The sequence below is a fragment of the Cherax quadricarinatus genome, chromosome 20 (genome assembly GCF_038502225.1).
Source record: "Cherax quadricarinatus isolate ZL_2023a chromosome 20, ASM3850222v1, whole genome shotgun sequence".
Taxonomy (NCBI): Eukaryota; Metazoa; Arthropoda; class Malacostraca; order Decapoda; family Parastacidae; genus Cherax; species Cherax quadricarinatus.
In genome coordinates, this window is record NC_091311.1 from 39,673,865 (window position 1) to 39,692,078 (window position 18,214).

Below are 18,214 nucleotides of genomic sequence, written 5' to 3' on the forward strand. Positions count from 1 at the left end.
CGATGTCTTAAACCTATGTGGCTTTAAAACAGTGAAATGATAACATTCCCTGGCCTTCTCTTTGATTACCAAATGTCGTGGAAACCTCTCATTACCTTCCTAAAAGTTAACCCTACTAAAATCTTTAGTCCATTTTCATGTGCAGCTGATAAACCTTTCAATGATATTCAGTCCTGAAATTGTCCAAGTTGGAATGTAGGGACCAAGTATATTCTACACCTTCGTTGGCTACCCTTAATAAACCTGAAGCCATTCAATGCCAGACAGGATAAGACCATCAGGATGCTGAAGGAGAATTTGGAAATATGTACAGTAGTCTGCACATTAAAAATGGGGAGAATTAATCAAAAGATGTTTGACCATTAACAGGGACTGACTTTTTGAAGACGTGCTGAGTGCCTCTCCAAGAGATGACGCTAAGTGTGTATTTTGTGTAAGATACAGTGAGGTGGGCATGGCATCCAATTGTGGTAGTGTTACCTAATATTTGCTGACATTTGCAGTTTTAACAGTTCAGCAGCTTGACAAGAATCACTGATATGATGAATTTGGTGATAGTCATTTAGTCTTAAGTGCAAAGTCAGGTGGATGATGAGATTAATAAGGAAATGTGGCAGGTGAGTTTACTCATTAGGGATCCTCTGGGTGATAGAAGTATCCCAAAAGCAATAAATCTCTTGAGATTCTTGCAATGTCAAAATAAATATTTTGAAAAAATCATTTCACTTTTGAACAACCACTGGACAAAGAGCAGAAATAAACTGATAACTGAAGCGGGCAATTCAATTTAAGTTCTGACATGCAGTTTTATTAATGCTAAATGGACATGGCAGCAGCAAATGTATACAAAAAAGTCACACTAGCACATCAGATTCTGCTTTTATATACTGTATTTCTTCTACATAGTAGGCTACTGTACTCAATCTGAAAGCATTTTTTTTTCTACAGGGTAGTGAAATAAAACCTGTAAAGAATAACAAAATATCTCTTTGCTTTTATTGCTCTGACACAAAACACAGTATAGGTATGTAGATGAATATAGATTCTCCTTGATGTTCGACTGGAATTAAACTAGAAAAAGTATTCTGTGAATTTTCACCAAATTTGCAAAAATGTACAGACAGCAAGTGCAGATAAATGAAAAGGGAACACCCTCTATTTGAGGTAGTTATGGTACTCTACATACAGTACTACTATTTTTTCTGAGCAGTGGCATTTTTTTTTTTTTTTGTCAGTTCAGTCATGTCAGGATTTTAGTCTAAATGTAAAAGGATATGGCAACAGTTTGTCTTGCTTCCATGTCTATTTAATTTTGAGTCCCTTGACAGTTTAGTAATAACTTTCAGTTTTATCTCATTCACATTTATTTATGCACCTAACAAGTCAGCTACTGCACCATGGATTAGGGAAGTGCTTTCCATAAGACACTTCTATATACTTGATTATCAGTGACACTTCTATATACTTGATTATCAGTCATTTCCTGGTACATGCCCTATATATCTGATATTGTGACAGATGAAAGAATAGATGTCAGCTAATATTTCACTATATACCTCTGTCCTAAAGTAAATTGTTCCAATATTGCAGTTAAAAGAAAGTGAAAACCCTCTCTCCCCAATGCTTTACCCACCCTCCATCTGGGGGTAATTATATCAACAAAGCATAAGCTGCATACCATTTAGATGTGATCCAGATAGCAAAATGGATTGCAGGCATAGAAAATTGAGCAAAGATAAGGATGTGAAACTGTTTAATGTGGTTGTGAATATAGCTATGAAAGGGAGTTTAAGATATGAAATGCACAACGGAAAGTGCATGAAAACTCAACCACAGCTTAGGGAAAAAGATTCGTAAAGGATATTCTTGGGTACCAATGAATACTGCCAGCAGTAATGAAGGAGAGATGGGTGCAGAGGAAGCCTTAATTGTGACAATGCTTTGCTCTACATTTATCAAGGGTTTAATAAAGCTCTGAATCATACTGAATGTTGTCACAACAAAAGCTAACTCCACTACTGTCTTTTCTTCAAGGCCATTCTTATTTATAAGCCTATGATTAACCTGTAATATACAGTGGACCCCCGGTTAACGATATTTTTTCATTCCAGAAGTATGTTCAGGTGCCAGTACTGACCGAATTTGTTCCCATAAGGAATATTGTGAAGTAGATTAGTCCATTTCAGACCCACAAACATACACGTACAAACGCACTTACATAAATACACTTACATAATTGGTCGCATTGGGAGGTGATCGTTAAGCGGGGGTCCACTGTATTAGTGGTACCTTGACTTAAGTGTTTAATTCGTTCCATGATCCAGCTCGTAACTCAATCTGCTCAAATATTAAATCAATTTTCCTCATTGAAATTAACTGAAATGCCATTAATCCATTCCAGCAGAATTCCTAGCTCTCGGGAGGCAGGAAAAAATACTTCAATATAATGCTAATATTAATTCTACAGCTTATTTATCTATCACAATTGATCTAATATGACATAAAAAAACAATATAAATAACATAGAAACATGATATATACTCTAGAATAAAATGTCATTGTGACGAGTGGTGGCCACTCCTGAGGTGAAAATAATTATCACTGACCATATCTTCCCATTCTGACCCTTCTGAGGTCTTATTATAAGAGAAAATAGAGTGTTTGTGAAGCTAACTGCACTAGATCACTTGTTTTATAAGGAAAACGCTGAACAAAAGCGATGTTCTCAGATCCCCCCCCCCAGTCAGATCGGCCTGCGTTTAGGGTGAATATCTCGGAAGTAAATCAGCATAAATGCCTCGTGCCTTCTCACAGAGAAGGCACAAGGCAAGAAGTACATACTACACTTGTACTGCCTCGCCAAGTTGACTACACCACACCTCGCTCTTGTTTTTATATGATTTCATGCTTTAATTCAATGGACATCATCCTCCTTTTCTCACCACTGTCCTTTGCACTTAATTTTTTAGGACCCATGCTTAGAAAAAAGAAATTTGGCAAAATAACCGCACAAGGTGCAAGCACAATACAAGAGAGATGCTTCCACGGCAAGGTAACCATGTGCACTGTTGTGGCGTTCACTGCACCAATTAGTGGCAGCATATCTGAAGCTCGCTCGTAACTTGGACTTCTGCTCGCAATTCAAAGTAAAAAATCAACCGAGCGACGGCTCATAACTCAGAAAACTCATAAGATGGCCCACTTGTAAGTCAAGGTACCACTGTATAGAGTAAATGTTTCCAGCTGGTATACGTCTTCCTGCAGAAGCAGAACCAGATCAAAGTTGTTAAAAGGGGTTCTTTTTCACTAACCATTGCCACTCGATCATAAATTTATTTACATAAAATTACAGTACATAAGTATGTAAAAACTAATTATAAAATTTATATGGTATTTTTACAAAGCCCATAATAGCATTACTGATGCACTTTCTAGGCAGTTTTGTTCATGAGTTGCTGTAGGGCTGATGTTTTCAGTCCTGTCATTTAGTAAAATAAATAATGTAACTATTTGATAATGTTGGGCAAGCAGCTAGGCAAAATATACTTCAAAACCATTTAGACCTAACAATTTAAAATAGGTGCCCATTGGGAGGGGTATGCATCCCTGGTTACTAAAAACACTGGAAAAGCAAATAAACAAAAAAAATTTGGGAATGATCTAAAATGTGATGACTTTTGGAAAAAGACAATTTATAAGCAGTGGAGGAGTGGATATAAGTTACCATTTTTCCATCCCTCTAGGATCTGCTTCTATGGTACTGATCAGAGAATACTTTCATAGGTAATGATGATATATGCTAGTATACAATGTGGTATATTTGTTTTACAATGTATGTTTTCAGTGATAAAATGCTAATTTATGATTAAAAGGGTTTTAAAAAAAATAAAGTGAACCAATACTCTAATGACTTTACTTGCTGTGTAGGGTTTTTACATGTGGGGTGTACAGTGTTTCAACGTATCACTGAAATAAACTACATCTGCAGACAGATACTCCACTGAGACCAACACTTTTGGACAAAGTTACTTGTATCACATATTGGTCTTCACTTTTCCATTCTTGTATCAGGAGCTGTGAAGGAAAATTTCCAAAAATTCCTTGCAATAAATTAAAAATCTGTGCACATGTGTGGGTTTTAATAGATAAATTTAAAACTTTACTGGATGCATGATACTTCTAATAAAGCCACATTAGTAAAATAATAAAATTCTTAAATAAAATAAAATTCTTCAAGTTTTTTATCATAAAATCAGATCAGTCGTGGAAGTATTCTTTTTTTTATTTTTACTGAAACGCTACAAGCTTGTCCTGTCGGTATCAAAATTATATCTGCTGTACATGCAGCACCAGTTAAGTTCAGTTTTTACAAATATATAGACAAAAATATGATACTCCCTTTTTTTTTTTTTTTTTGCTACCCTTGCATTTATTACATAATTAGGAACTAGTAAGAAACCTTCATAATTTGACACAACCAAAAAAATATTTATGAAAATGGGAGTTTATAAATTAAAGCCAGTTTTAAAAAATTAAAGTCTTGACTAATTCAGATCTTACAAAAAAAATACTCCGTGTGTGTGGGGGGAGGGGGAAAGGTGACCTGAAATGACATTATTTTTATACATGAAATCTGTGATTAATGCTTTAAAAACATGACCACATATTCATTACCAAATATCATCACAACTCATAACTGGTAACTACATCACATGTCTCCGTGGCTAAGGAGATGTTTACACATAAGGACAATGGAGACCTTGCATTTTAATCTTGTGAGGAATGAGGTTATCAATGATAAAAAAAATGTCACTTGTGTAGTGAATATCAAAACACACTCATTTTCTTCATTAATGAACATGTCTGGCATACAAAGCACTTGCCATATAAATATAGAGTTGAGAACACTTTTCTTCTATAGGTCTCTGGACTAAATCTGAATAATAAGATTACTGAGTTGGCACACGTGTGTTTGTGTGTGTGTGTGTGTGTGTATGTGTGTGTTTGCATGTTTGTGTGTGTGTGTGTGTGTTGTTGAATTTACAATATGAACAAAAAGTTGGCTGCAACACCTGTAACTTAAAATTCTGTACACTTGTACGTGACCAGTCCTCTGACCCGGCTTGTATCTCACATGACCCTAAATCAAGCCTTAGCAAGTGGTCCAACAAGCAAATTTTTCATTAAATAAAATTTGTTTGTGAACAACTTTCTATTACTTGAATGATGTAGATCATGTCACATGTTTGAAATTCTATGTACAGGAGGCCCTCAATGCATGCAGACATGGAAAAAATGCCTTTGGAATTACAATTTGAATTTAGCTACCCTCCATTAAAAATTTTACACTTCAAAAATTTCATGTGTTCAATTTTATATTTTTCACCGGGGCTATATTCAGCCATGCCAAATTTCATGGTCCAAAGTTACAAAATGTGCTTATTTTCCAATATAACTTTTTAAATACGTAATACAGCATTACATCCTATTCAAATACTGTAATAAACTGTGGTCTATGGATTTTGGGCCTCATCTGTGCTCACATTTCTGGCCCTCTGCAAGTCAAGACAACCTTTCTCGCTTCAGGGCATGAGCATACGTATATTCAGAAGCTTCATTAACTCAAAGCACATTTAATACAGTATCTTACAGAGAGGCCAGTCTGTGGCACCAGTTTGAGATTGCAACTGGGAGACAGGGAGGGATGTTTGTTCATGATGATACAGTCATACATTAGACAGTTATTGCTCAGGGATTGGGCTTTACCTTGCCCAAAGGGAATGTTCTACTAGAAGCTCATCTACTACCTTGTGACTTGCGACCAACAGGGACATATGGCAATTTAGGAAATAGAACTACAATGGGGGTTTGTTCATGGTCCTACCCTGCAACTACTGCTTGGGAAGTTGATATACAACCAAAGAATCTGGAGAGACGCTTCCACTACACAGGACATTCCTATGTATTAAAGTACAACAGTAAAAGAGATTCATAAATAAATGTAAAAAATATATATATATTGGAAAACCACCCCATCATAGTCCTAACTTCCTAACACAGCAAGGCTAACCTACAATGGTAATGCAATACATAGGCTTGAGTATGTATCATAAGTAGCATTTTTAACAATGCTTTCTACTACAATGGTCCATTCTATGCAGTTCCTACTAACCAAGCCCAGTGAATGTACTTTGGAGAAGGGTGTATAACTTTTGAGACCATACTAGTTATTGCAAATTTTAAGTAATTTCTTACGATTTTTATATAAATGTCATGCCATATTTACTTACAAAAGACAATAGTAAAGTGGTGTCCACACCAAAACTTCAGTTGAGCTTCATAAACTTCCCTCTTCATATTTACTTAGGGCATAAAACTGTTGCAAACTGGCGTCATATATTAGCTGGAACAATGTAATACAGTTGAGATCTAAACAAATACTTTTCTTGCACATACATATCAGCTCTTTTTTTTCTGCATAATTGGCTATTTTAATGACAATTTTTGAACATTTAATGACTGTAGTTCTTTACAAGAACTGGACCCTCAACAAAATAATTCAGACTACAACAACAATCACATCTCTCCCATTTTACTAGGTTTGGGATGGCTTTTTAATTCTAGATTTATACTAAATTACTACACTACTAAGGATCTCATTTCTGTGCTGTCCTAACCCCACTTATTCTACAATATAAATAACAAATAAATAATGTAAATAGGTGGGTTTATTTGAGGTACAGGACTACTGCATTGGAAAAATTTGTGCACTTGCAATGAAGATGAACAGCATAGATTTTGTTTGCATCCTTCAGTAGATGAGAAAAGCACATTCCCAAATGATGTATAGAACAAAATACTACTCATGTCTTGTAATCTTTAGCAATACCATTGCTAAACTTGCCAGATTTGTAGGAGAGAAAATACGAGTGACAGCTAACTTAGCTGACTTATGCACAACGGCACCGCTCTCAAGTTATGTCATTGTCATGGAAGAGCTATAATATGAGATTGAGATCAAATTTCATTGGTTAAAAATAATATAAGCTCACATAGAATTCAATATGGCACTTGTAAAATTACATTTTTTTGATAGGTGTCTCTACAATCGTACATAAAATTCAGTGCCTAGTCCTAATCAGCCAAGAATTGCATTAACTTGACTGAGCTTACCAGAGAAGCAAGCATATGAACTAATGAACTATCTACTGGGCTAAGGTTGACAGGGAACAGGGGCTAGAAAAGCACAGTAGGATCTTGTAGACCCATCTAGGAATGGTATACAGGTGGCTGCTGTACCATCTGTAGCCTTAGGCTATGCTACACTAAATGAGGCTAGAGTATCACTCTCAGCCTACACTGTAGTCCTGTAACTCTACACTTACTACAGTAAGCGATCACATCCTTGTCTAAACCATCTGTACAAAACAATGTCTGTCCATCACCGAGAATATAAACACTTGTGCCAATGACTGATGACAGTGCCTTAGGTAAGACTAGTCTGATATGAAACAATTAGTCTAATAGAAAGTCTAATTCCATCAGTGCAAAAATAACAGATTCTTCCATTCTTTCCTACAGGTTTCCCTGTGTCACATACACAAGCCAGTGCTTCAACGTTAAGAAATTCAGATAATGTATTATCTAAATAAGAGATATCTTTTAAAATAACACCCATTATCTGGATGCATGTCTTGTTTTATAGCCAGCCTCCACTTGCTGGCCTGTCAGAGGAAGATGGCAGTATGAAAAGTTTTTCAAGCGTTAAACCACTTGGAGGTATACAAAGATCAGTTTTCATGCCCTACATCACTAGCCTTCTAGAGGAGGTCCTTGCCGCATGTGTGCATCATGCAACAACTGTAAGGGTGGGGGAAGGCCAAGCGATGTTGGCACATGGGGTACTGCGTGAGACACAGGCGGAGGTTGCGATACAGGACTTGGTGGTACAGGACTGCGAGACAGAGGTCGGTCTTCATCTATCCCAGAGTAATGGTGATAATGTGACATAGGTGAAGCTGGGTGTGCTTCCTCCTCACAATCCCGTTGAGTTTCCATTGGAGTTTCCTCTTCCGTCATCTCTTGCTTGACAAGTTGTGATGGGTAGGGATCATCCTGCTCATCATCACGCTCTCTATGTGGTGGTTCATCTCCCTCTTCATGATGTGCCATGCTCTCATGATAGGAGACAGGGGGAGAGCCACTCTTGTCCATGCTAGAGGGGATACTGAAGGCAGTGTTCAGCATTGGTAGGTTAGAATCTGCCAAAGCAGCCTGTCAAATGCATAAATTTGAGTTAATATTAAAAAAGTATGATAATATGGTTAGTTATTTAAAGGATGGATTACTCAAGATTTTCCTAAAACTGATTCTCATGTTTTTTTTATGGATAACAAAGCCACCCAGCAGTACTCCAGGTATACAAATTGAGAGCACATGTTAGTTTTTAGATAAAAAAGGGTAAGGAATCTGAGCTAGACAGGTACCTGTAGACTTGCATTAAGGGCCTCTCCGTAGAGGGTGGGACTCCCGGTTAATGTCGGACTCTTGCTGGGCACACCCCTGAAATATAGTAGTCTTGAAAAATATATACAAAATGAAATAAAATGCCAAATCATAAAATTTTAAAGTGTATGATATGTATATTAATCAGATAAATAGAGCAATTGTTACACAATTTGTGCAAAAAGATGTAAAATATGTCATTCAGTATGTGAAAATATTTACAGTATTATATTACTATAATGAAACACTAAGATTTTGAAAACGCATGCAAATAAGTTTGAATATTATGGAAAATTAATTAAGAACAACACTGTTTACTGCTGTTTACACACTTACCATGCAGTACTTACTTTATCATTTCTATATATTGTCTTCAATAGCATGACTTGTTGATGTCATATTATTCATATCTGATATACTTCCTAATATATATTAATAATTAATATTCAACTTACTTTTAATGGAGATTTACACACGACGATTTGGACTTAAGTTCAAAAAAAATAAAAGTTAAAATTTGCTATGGGAAGCTAGTTAATGTGAAGAGATAACAAGCATTAAAAGATGTATGAGAGTGCAGGACATCAAGAATTATTGGAAACGGCACAACACCGAGATGATTTTAAAAGAAGATTCAAAACATCTGAAAAGCGACGACTTTTTAGCATTCCACTAGGAAAAAGGCATAAAGAGATTTAAATAGTAAAATGCAAAAAAGAGATTGAAAAAGATTAAAAAGAGATAGAAAAAGATACTTGCAGTTAATGAAGAATGGCGCTGTCCTTCTCTGGTTAAGTTGGTAGATGAAGGTTAATATCTACATCTACTTTCAACACCCAAACGGTCAAAATTTTTCATGAATGAAAATGAATATTATAACTGCTAATGCTGTGTTTTATATAGTTAATATGAATTATAAGGCTTCTTTAACTCAACACGTCTGGGTGTTTACACCTTATATACTATAATTTTTGGCTCAGTCTAGGAAAAGGGGTAGCAACAAAACACGTAAAATGAAGTTTGAAAAGGATAAAATTAAGAAATAAAAATGTAATGGTTTAATTTTCAGATGTGGGAAAAATTCGACATTAACAAAAAAATCCTACACGTAATAAAACTTAGGGGGAAAAAAAAATGACGATTCATGACTAATTTTCGTCATTCTTGAAAATCGTATCAATACACCAGTTTTGTTTAGAGTGAGAGAGAGAGAGAAAGAGCAAGGTTTATGACTGGTGTAAAAATCATTAATAGTATTAGCCTCTCCCCCCCCCCCAAAAAAAAAAAAAAAAATACTGAAAAATGACAATAAAAAAGCATGGGAAATTGGGTTTAGGATCAAGTAACAGGAGGTAATGGGTTGTGTTACTGAAGTGGTGAGTTGTTTTGTGTCTATTGTTCTACATTTCTCAAATATTGTTATGATGATAGAAACAACTGCATATAAGAAAATGAAAAATGGCAGTTATTTTTTATTCCACTAAGGAAAAAAAATTATTCTAGTAATCTTCATGTAATGAGCAATGTAAGACAACGATGCAAATTAAATTAAGACAGTGTTGGTTTTAGATTCAAGTATGTAAAAGGCACTCATGGTCAACAGGCAAGCATTACTGTTATATTACGCTGAACCTCTTGCATAACCACATGCATACGTGCACACTCAGGCGCGCGCACGCACACACACATGCATACGTGCGCACACACACACTCGCTTTTTCCCAGTCCTCCTGCTGACTGGTCATAAACCCCCTGCTAGCCTCCTCAATATGCTCCTTTCCTTTCCTTTCCTTGTCATACCTTGCAACAACTCGACTACATCCCTTAACCTCAGCCTCAGTGTCAGTGTTTGGCAACTCAACATCTTCCTCATAATCACATTACACCCCCACAAGGCACTTCAAAGTACAACTAAGAGATAAATTAAGGTTAGTGGGACAGAAACCCAGTTACAGAAAATAGCCATAATACAGGAGGGCCCCTCTTATACAGCAAGTTAGGTTCAGGGCTACTGCTGTAAAGCAAAAGTCACTGTAAAGCGAATCATAGCCTTTTTTTTACTTTCAAATGCATGTAAAAGCCTAATATGCTTACACTATCATACATTAAGTGAACAATATAGCTAGGCCTAAAAAATACATACACAGTACACACATTACCTAGCTGAAAATATATTCTTCCTTAGCTTATAGTGAGTGGTGAATATATTTACTGTAAGAATTCTGAATATATGAAGAATGGGTATAATTGAAAAACCACTGTATTAGTAAAATACCAAAAAGCGAAGAGTTGTAAAGCAGGACCTTCCTGTATAAAAGTGTAATAGTGTACAACCAGTTAAACACCAAGTAACAGGTAGAGAGAAATAAACAAGGAAGAGATACTAATACAGTCTACTCTCTTAGGATATTCTGAATAGTGCAATTTTTTTTTTTTGCGCAAGTGAAGAAGTGCCTCCATAATTGAATAGCTTGATTGAATAGCACTATTCAATTTTGGATTTATTTTTTCAATCACATTTACAAAAAACTGCAGCATATAGAAGAGCTTTATAAGAAAGCTGAGTGTAGTGCCATTCTTCAAGGGGTCATGGAAGCTTTAAGAGCTAGAAGCTCTAAACTGTCCAGGGTGCAAGATTATATACGGAGGATTGTAACAGGAAAGAATATACAGGAAAAAGCTGTTTTTCAGCAGGTTGTGTGAGGAATCAGAAAGCTAGGTACAAGAAAACTCAGAAGAAATGCTGTTTATAATGCAGCAGAAAACAGAAATAGATGGAAAAGTCAGGAATGAATACACAGTACAAGAACTATGGCCATGGAAGGCAGAGTGCAAGTGTGTTACTGATACAACTGCCAGAGTGAAAGTTCAGCTCAGACTATTCCACAACCAATTATAATTCCACTGAATATCCAAGTTATCCATCTAATAAAACACTTGAACCTACTCATGAGAAAAGACACACCAAGACGAACTTCAGAGGGATAATCCAAAGGGATACTGAGAGTGCATACTCTTGACCAATCCTGAAGGAAGTGGATGTGTAATGGGGTGAAGACAGAAAAAATCTTGGTGGATATTGGAGGGAGGCTGAAGCCAAGGGCAAGCTGGTAAAACTTTAGGTACACAAAAGATACCTAAAAGCCAGAAATTGTAAATATTACATCACTATTCTAGAACTGGCACTGGCAGGAAGCCATTAACTACAGGCCAGAGCTGCCTGATATATATATCTTGTTGAATATTAGGGAAGATTCTTAAATAATTTATGATGCACAACCTGGAAAGGATAGGCTTAACAGACCAAAAGCATGGGTTCAGAAGACTATTTCACTAACTATTTGAGTTCCAGGAAAGTAATATATTAAAGAAACCAAAGGAAAGGCAATGGTGAGCAAAGTACGTATTCCTGAACTGTAGGATATTGTTCAATATGGTGCCTAACAGGTGGTTAATTCCATGATTTATAGAAGCAGGCTGAGGTATCAGGAAGGGCACTCCACTTGATATAAGACTACATAGACATGGCAAATAGAAAGAAGCCTTCAACACCGGAGGGATGTGGGTGGCTTTACTGTTATGTACAAAGCCAATGTTAAGGTACCATACTTGGCTCCACTTCATTGTCAGCAAGAAGAGAGCTTCTACACAACAAGACAGGCAGAAAACAGCAACTGCACTCTGGTTGTACCCTTTACAAGAACATCACTTCATCTGAGAGCATTCATTCCAAGAATTACTTAGTCTGGAACATGTTTGCACAGCATAATGACATCAATGAAATCAAGTTGGTTGACTAAATGCAATTGTTGGCCCACAGACAGCTCCAACTTCATCCTAGTCCCTATTTGTATATCTCATAACAATGAAAAGGCTTTCAAGTGAGCAAATGAGCCACAGATATAAACACCTGTCACAGTTTTGTATCATCATTTGCAGATGACACTTAAATAAGCATGAAAGTCATTTCATTAACCCTTAAACTGTCCAAACAGATCGACGTTCAAATCCGTAGTGCTCCAAAAGTAGATCTACGTTTTTTTTTTTACATATCTACATTTTTTTTTGTTATATTTAAAAATAAGTTTTTTTTACACGATATCAAATGTAAAAAAAAAAAAGATCTACATTTTTTACATACTTTCAAATGTTAAAAAAATGTAGATCTATGTTTGGACAGTCTAAGGGTTAAAAGAGGCTGAAAAATTACAGGAAGAGATAAGTGTTTTTCATAGGCAGTGGAGAACATGACTTTCAATGGTATACAAAACTCAAGAGGATTGTCAAATAGAATGAAAGGAACACATGAAAGATTTGGGAATAATTATGCCAGTTGACAACTCTTTCAAAGAACACAATATGACAAAGGTCATGACAGCCAGGAGGATGACAAGGTGGGTAATAAGAACTTTCAAAATAAGGGAAATAGTGACACTTGTCAAATCATTAGTGCTCCCTCATTTGGAACATTGTTCAGTGTTGATGGCCCCATTCAAGGGTGGAGAAATATCAGAGCTGTACCAGATACAGAGATCATTTACAGCCCACTTAGAGCCAGTAAAGCATTTAAACTACTGGGAATGCCTTAGTCTTAAATGTGTACTCACTGGAGTGGAGGAGAGAAAGATACACGATAATATATACCTGTAAAGTATGTACTCGAGGGCCTGGTCCCAAATCTGCGTACTGCCTTAACATAATAAAGAGATATGGGAGGAAATGCAAAATAAACCCAGTGAAAGCCAGGGGTGGGGTGGGCACAATAAGGGAACACTGTATCAACACCCGTGGCCCCAGATTATTCAACATCCTACTAGAAGATATCAAAAACACTGTTGGAACAAGTGTCGAAGTCTTCAAGATGAAATTCAGCAAATATCTTCACCAGGTGCCAGATCAACTAGGCTGTGATGGATATGAGGGGCAGCAGGCCTCCAGCAGCAACAGCCTGGTTGACCAAGCTAGCACTAGACAAGCCTGGCCCATGGCTGGGCTCCAGAGAAGGTAGACTAAAAACTCATCGAAGGTATAAAGGTATACTATAAGATCAGACTTGGAGAAAGGCATTACACATAAGGTCACTGCAGGAGCAGGTCACACATGGGGTCATAAATTGTGAGATTAAGTCCGGTGAGATCAGGTAATGATAGAAGCAAGGGGTGGGGGCAAGGTGACAAGCTTATTAAGTTTATTAAATGAATCACAAAAAATGTGAGCAATAGGTCGAACCAACGTGTACATTCTACTGTTTTGCTCAATGGCAAACAACAGCTGTGCTCTTCCCTAGACCATGTGAGAATGAGGGTTGCAATGGACTGTGTTGGGTTTTATCCCTCCTGCAGGCACAACATGTTCTTAAAGGCATATCTGAAGGTCACTGCCAGTCTCCCTGATATAGAATTTATCACAATTTTGGAAGCAGCAGTGATCCACCTCACCAAAAGTATTGAGCAAATGAGCAGAATGTACATGTTGGCTACACCTATTAACCACACTGTCCATGATTCACATAATAAAAATAAACTTGTCACCTTAAACCACCATCTGCTTCCACCACTACATGATTTCACCAGACATGTTTTCGCAATTTATGATATTGTGCGTAACCTGCTCTCGCAATGACCTTTAGTGTGACATGTCTTTCTCAGAGCTTGACCTCGTGGTGCTCCTTTGCTTTATAAGGCAGCACATTTGCTCATGCCTCTGTATGTGGTAAAGCCTGTAGCATTAAACATTTCCTCTACTACCAGTGTTTTTATCCCATCATAATTTTCTGATGGTGCAAATCTCGCAAGAAGAATGCAGATGGAGGAAGCTTGCAAACAATTGCAAGATGATATGAACAAGCTACAAGAATAGCCAAATACATGGCTGTGCCATCCTGATACGATGGAGCAGAGAAGAAAACTGTTTATCTGAGTAAGGCTCACATAAATACAATAACTTCAGTGGTATATGAAACATTGGCAGAAATAGGAATAGTCTTAAGTAACTTAACAAGAACTCTCTATGATCATGTACATCACACATGTAAAGCAAGAAACTGAATGTGCCACACCAGCATGGAAGCCTCGCCTCAATTTATAATTATAATCTAAAAGAAGTGCTAAACCACAAGGGTTATACAGTGCAGCAGGGCAGGGAAGGATGCAAGGGTAATGGGTAGCAAGAGGGAGAGGGATGATTATTAGGTCATGAAATGCAGTGGGGCAGTGGATAGTGTAGGGGTAGAGGGTAGCTAGAGATTAAGGTGGAAAGGACTGAGGAGAGTGTTAGAAACATCATCGTCAGAGTTTGTGTAGTAAATCAATTGTTGTCAAAAAGTCAATGAGAGTGTCTGGATTAAAGGAGAGTCCGTCAGCAAGAAGAGAAGGTAAAGAAAGGGCAGCAGAGCAGAGACAACGTTGGAGGTAAATTCTGCATGCTCGCTGATAGTGGGCAGTCCAACAGAATGTGGCTAACAGAAACTGGAACTTGACAATTCTCACAGAGAGGAACAGGACGCGTCTCCATGAGATACCCGTGAGTAAGAAGTGTGTGGCCGATGTGAAGATAGGAGAGAGTAGTCTCCCAACCTCGACACTGATGACAAGAAGACAGCCAGAAACCTATACTTGGTTTAACAGAATGAAGTTTGTTATGGAGCAGATCAGACCAACGCTGTTGCCAATGGGTGCGAAGATGGGTAGCAATTACAGCAAAATAGTCCGTGAATGGAACACCTCTATATGAAACTGGGAGGTCATGTACTGCTGACAGCGCAGCAGTGTCTGCCTGTTCATTGCCCTGTACATCAACATGACCAAGGACCCAACAAAAAACAATATCGCTGTGTTTGCTAGAGATATGGCTTAACCAAAGTTGGATACGAAGAACTAGGGGGTGAGGTGTATCAAATTTCCGTATAGCCTGTAAAGCACTAAGGGACTCTGAAACTACCACAAATGGTGACACAGGCATAGATGTAATATGGATAAGTGCTACAAGAATGGCATACAATTCAGCTGTAAAAATGCTAGCCGAGGGTAATAAATGCCCTCGCACGACACTGGAAACGCTGCTGTGAATCCAACGCCATCAGAAGACTTAGAACCATCAGTGTACACCTCAATGGCATGAGAATGGAAGTGGTCAAGAAAGAGAGAGTGGGAAGCCACCATAGGTAGTTGGGCTTTCACGCATGGCAGTGGGGAAAAAAGAGACACGAACTGCTGGAACTTCCCAACAGGGCAGGGAAAAGTGAGACGCTACATGAACATAGAGAGGTGGTAACTGAAGAGAAGACAAGCGAATGTAGGCGGAGAGAAAAGAGATGGAGTAAACAGGGGCGAAAAACAAATAAAGAACGTCTACTAACATCAGTGACTATCCTATATACGGAAGGCTTGTAGAGGTCATGAGATCGAACATAACAGCGAAGGCAATGAGCATAACAGCGATCAGACAAGGATGGAAAATTTGCTTCTGCAGAGGCTCTCAACAGAATATGAACGAAAGGCACCAGGGCACAGATGGAGACCTTGGTGATGTATAGGGTCTAACTTAGAGTTGTGGGAGAGGCTGCAGAATAGATTTGGTCACCATAATCCAACTTGGACAAGACTAGGGCGGAATGCAAACGGAGGAAAGTGCGATGATCTGCTTCCCATGAACAATGTGCAAGAACCTTAAGGAGATTTAGCCGACCATGGCAAGTTGCCTTTAACGAAAAAAATGTGAGGTCTCCGCGTGAGCCGGTGATCAAAGAGCAGGCCCAGAAACCTGACCATATCACATGCTGGAATACGTGAACTGTGTAAGTATAAGGGAGTATCCAGTATAAGCGGGCGTCTAGTGAAGGTAATGAATCGGGTTTTCGTACTGGAAAATTTAAAGCCATGAGAAGTGGTCCAATGGGGGACTCGATCTATCACAACCTGAAGGGAGGCTGCTACTAGTTGACAGTCAGTGCCCGAGTAAGCTATAGCGAAGTCATCAACATAAAGTGATGACCAAATATGCGAAGGAAGAATGGAGGGTAGGTCATTTATAGCTAAGAGAAAAAGAGTAGTACTGAGGACATAACCCTGTGGGACTCCTTCGGCTTGTACAAAATCCGAGGAAAGCGAGGTGCCAATACGGACCCGAAAATGTCTATCGGACAAGAAAGCAGCAATGAAGTTTGGTAAGTTACTGCAGAGGTCTAAGGAGTGGGCTTGGGCTAGAATGTTATACCTCCAAGTGGTGTCATATGCCTTCCCTAGATCGAAAAAGGCCGCAAGGACAGAGTGGTTGTTAGCAAAGGCATTTCGAATGTATATATCGAAGTGGAGCAAGGGGTCTAAAGTAGAGCGGCCTTTGTGAAAGCCATATTGGCGTCCTCGCCTCAAAAATTATGGAAGAGAGCTCTGAGCTGTCTCCTGTAGCTTACGTGTCCAAAGATTACATCATTGGTGTATATATGACTGGTATATGTAAAAACTACCTTTGAGAACCAAACAGGCAATACAGTCCATTTTTTAGTATGCCACACCAGCTTGGAGCCTAAACCTAAATAAGCTTAAAGTTCAGAGGTTTGCCAAAAGGCTAGTTTCAGAGCTTTGAGACAAGTTGAGGTTAGGGTCAGTAAACTGAACCTATGGATAAAGACAAATATACAAAAAGTCTTAATTTAGGCAACGTTTTCCTCTAAATAGCTTCTTCAAGTCAATGACCTTGAAAAAAGCCCTGAAAACGAGTTAAGCATCCAAATTATAGTTTGTTCTGCATACTTGTTGCCATTATGCCCTCAAATAGACTAAGCATACAAGGGAGTCAAGAGAGTACTAGCAAGGTAGACAAGAATAAGAAGTCACAATACCCTAGCTGGAACAATTCAGTCCAATTCAGTTTTCACTCCAAATTGTGAGTTAATAGTGAAAGTACTGACAGATGTTTAAGAGAAAAACACTGAGGTATACTTGGAAGTTAATTACCCAGATGAACCACAGGGATACCAGGAAGTATGAGGTCAGTGTAACTTGGATTTAGCATGGATAAGTTATAACTCAAAAGGCTAGAAATTGACAACGGCAATCAGTTACTGGAACCTGTTTAGATAGAGATGGCGATTTCTAAAATGATCTCGGTTATTGTGTGACCTATAACAGCTTTGTAATCAAGGTGTCCTGTAGCTTGGTTGGTAGCACACTCAAGCTTGCACATTGAGGTCCATGGTTCGACTCCTGGTATGGGTGGAAACATTGGGATGTGTTTCCTTATGACACCTGCTGTCCCTGTTCACCTAGCAGTAAACAGGTACCTGGATGTTAGCCAACTGATGTGGATCTCATCTTGGGGATCTAATTTGCCCGAAATGTTCTACATAACCAGGGTGCTTTCCATATACATGTAGTACTATGTCATTGATGTCAGCTAGGTCTGTATAAGTTGTATCATGTACTTGTAGAAATAAAGATTATTATTAAAGCATTCTGCTCATCACCACCTAAGGCAAACAGGCATATTGAGGTCAGGCTTGAGAGGTTACAGGAGAGGTCCAAGGTGGGGTAAAGGAAAAGGTCCAGGAGTGGGACAAGAGGTGAGGTTAGTAAGGAAAGATGGGGGTGGGGGGTGAAGGAAGGGATGGGTAGCCTTTGTAATATAAGTTACGGATGATATGAGCAATGGGCTCAACCAGCATGTACAGTACATGCAGTTATTCTGCAAATTGGTCTCTTTAAGGTAAATG

The 18,214-nt window shown here is 38.1% G+C and overlaps 1 protein-coding gene and 1 long non-coding RNA gene across 14 annotated transcripts in view; one reads left to right on the forward strand and one right to left on the reverse strand.

Moving 5' to 3' along the window:
- LOC138852989 (uncharacterized) overlaps positions 1–18,214 on the forward strand; it is a 51,388-nt gene that overhangs the window by 19,202 nt on the left and 13,972 nt on the right. The window lies entirely within an intron of this gene.
- FoxP (forkhead box P) overlaps positions 970–18,214 on the reverse strand; it is a 913,334-nt gene continuing 896,089 nt past the window's right edge. For all 12 annotated transcript variants that reach the window (XM_070086983.1, XM_070086981.1, XM_070086982.1 and 9 more), the window contains 2 exons: positions 8,487–8,562; positions 970–8,274 (listed from right to left, as the gene is read on the reverse strand). In XM_070086983.1, coding sequence (XP_069943084.1) covers positions 7,813–8,274; positions 8,487–8,562 — 538 coding nt within the window. In that variant the 3' untranslated portion in view covers positions 970–7,812. The remainder of the gene's footprint in view (positions 8,275–8,486; positions 8,563–18,214) is intronic.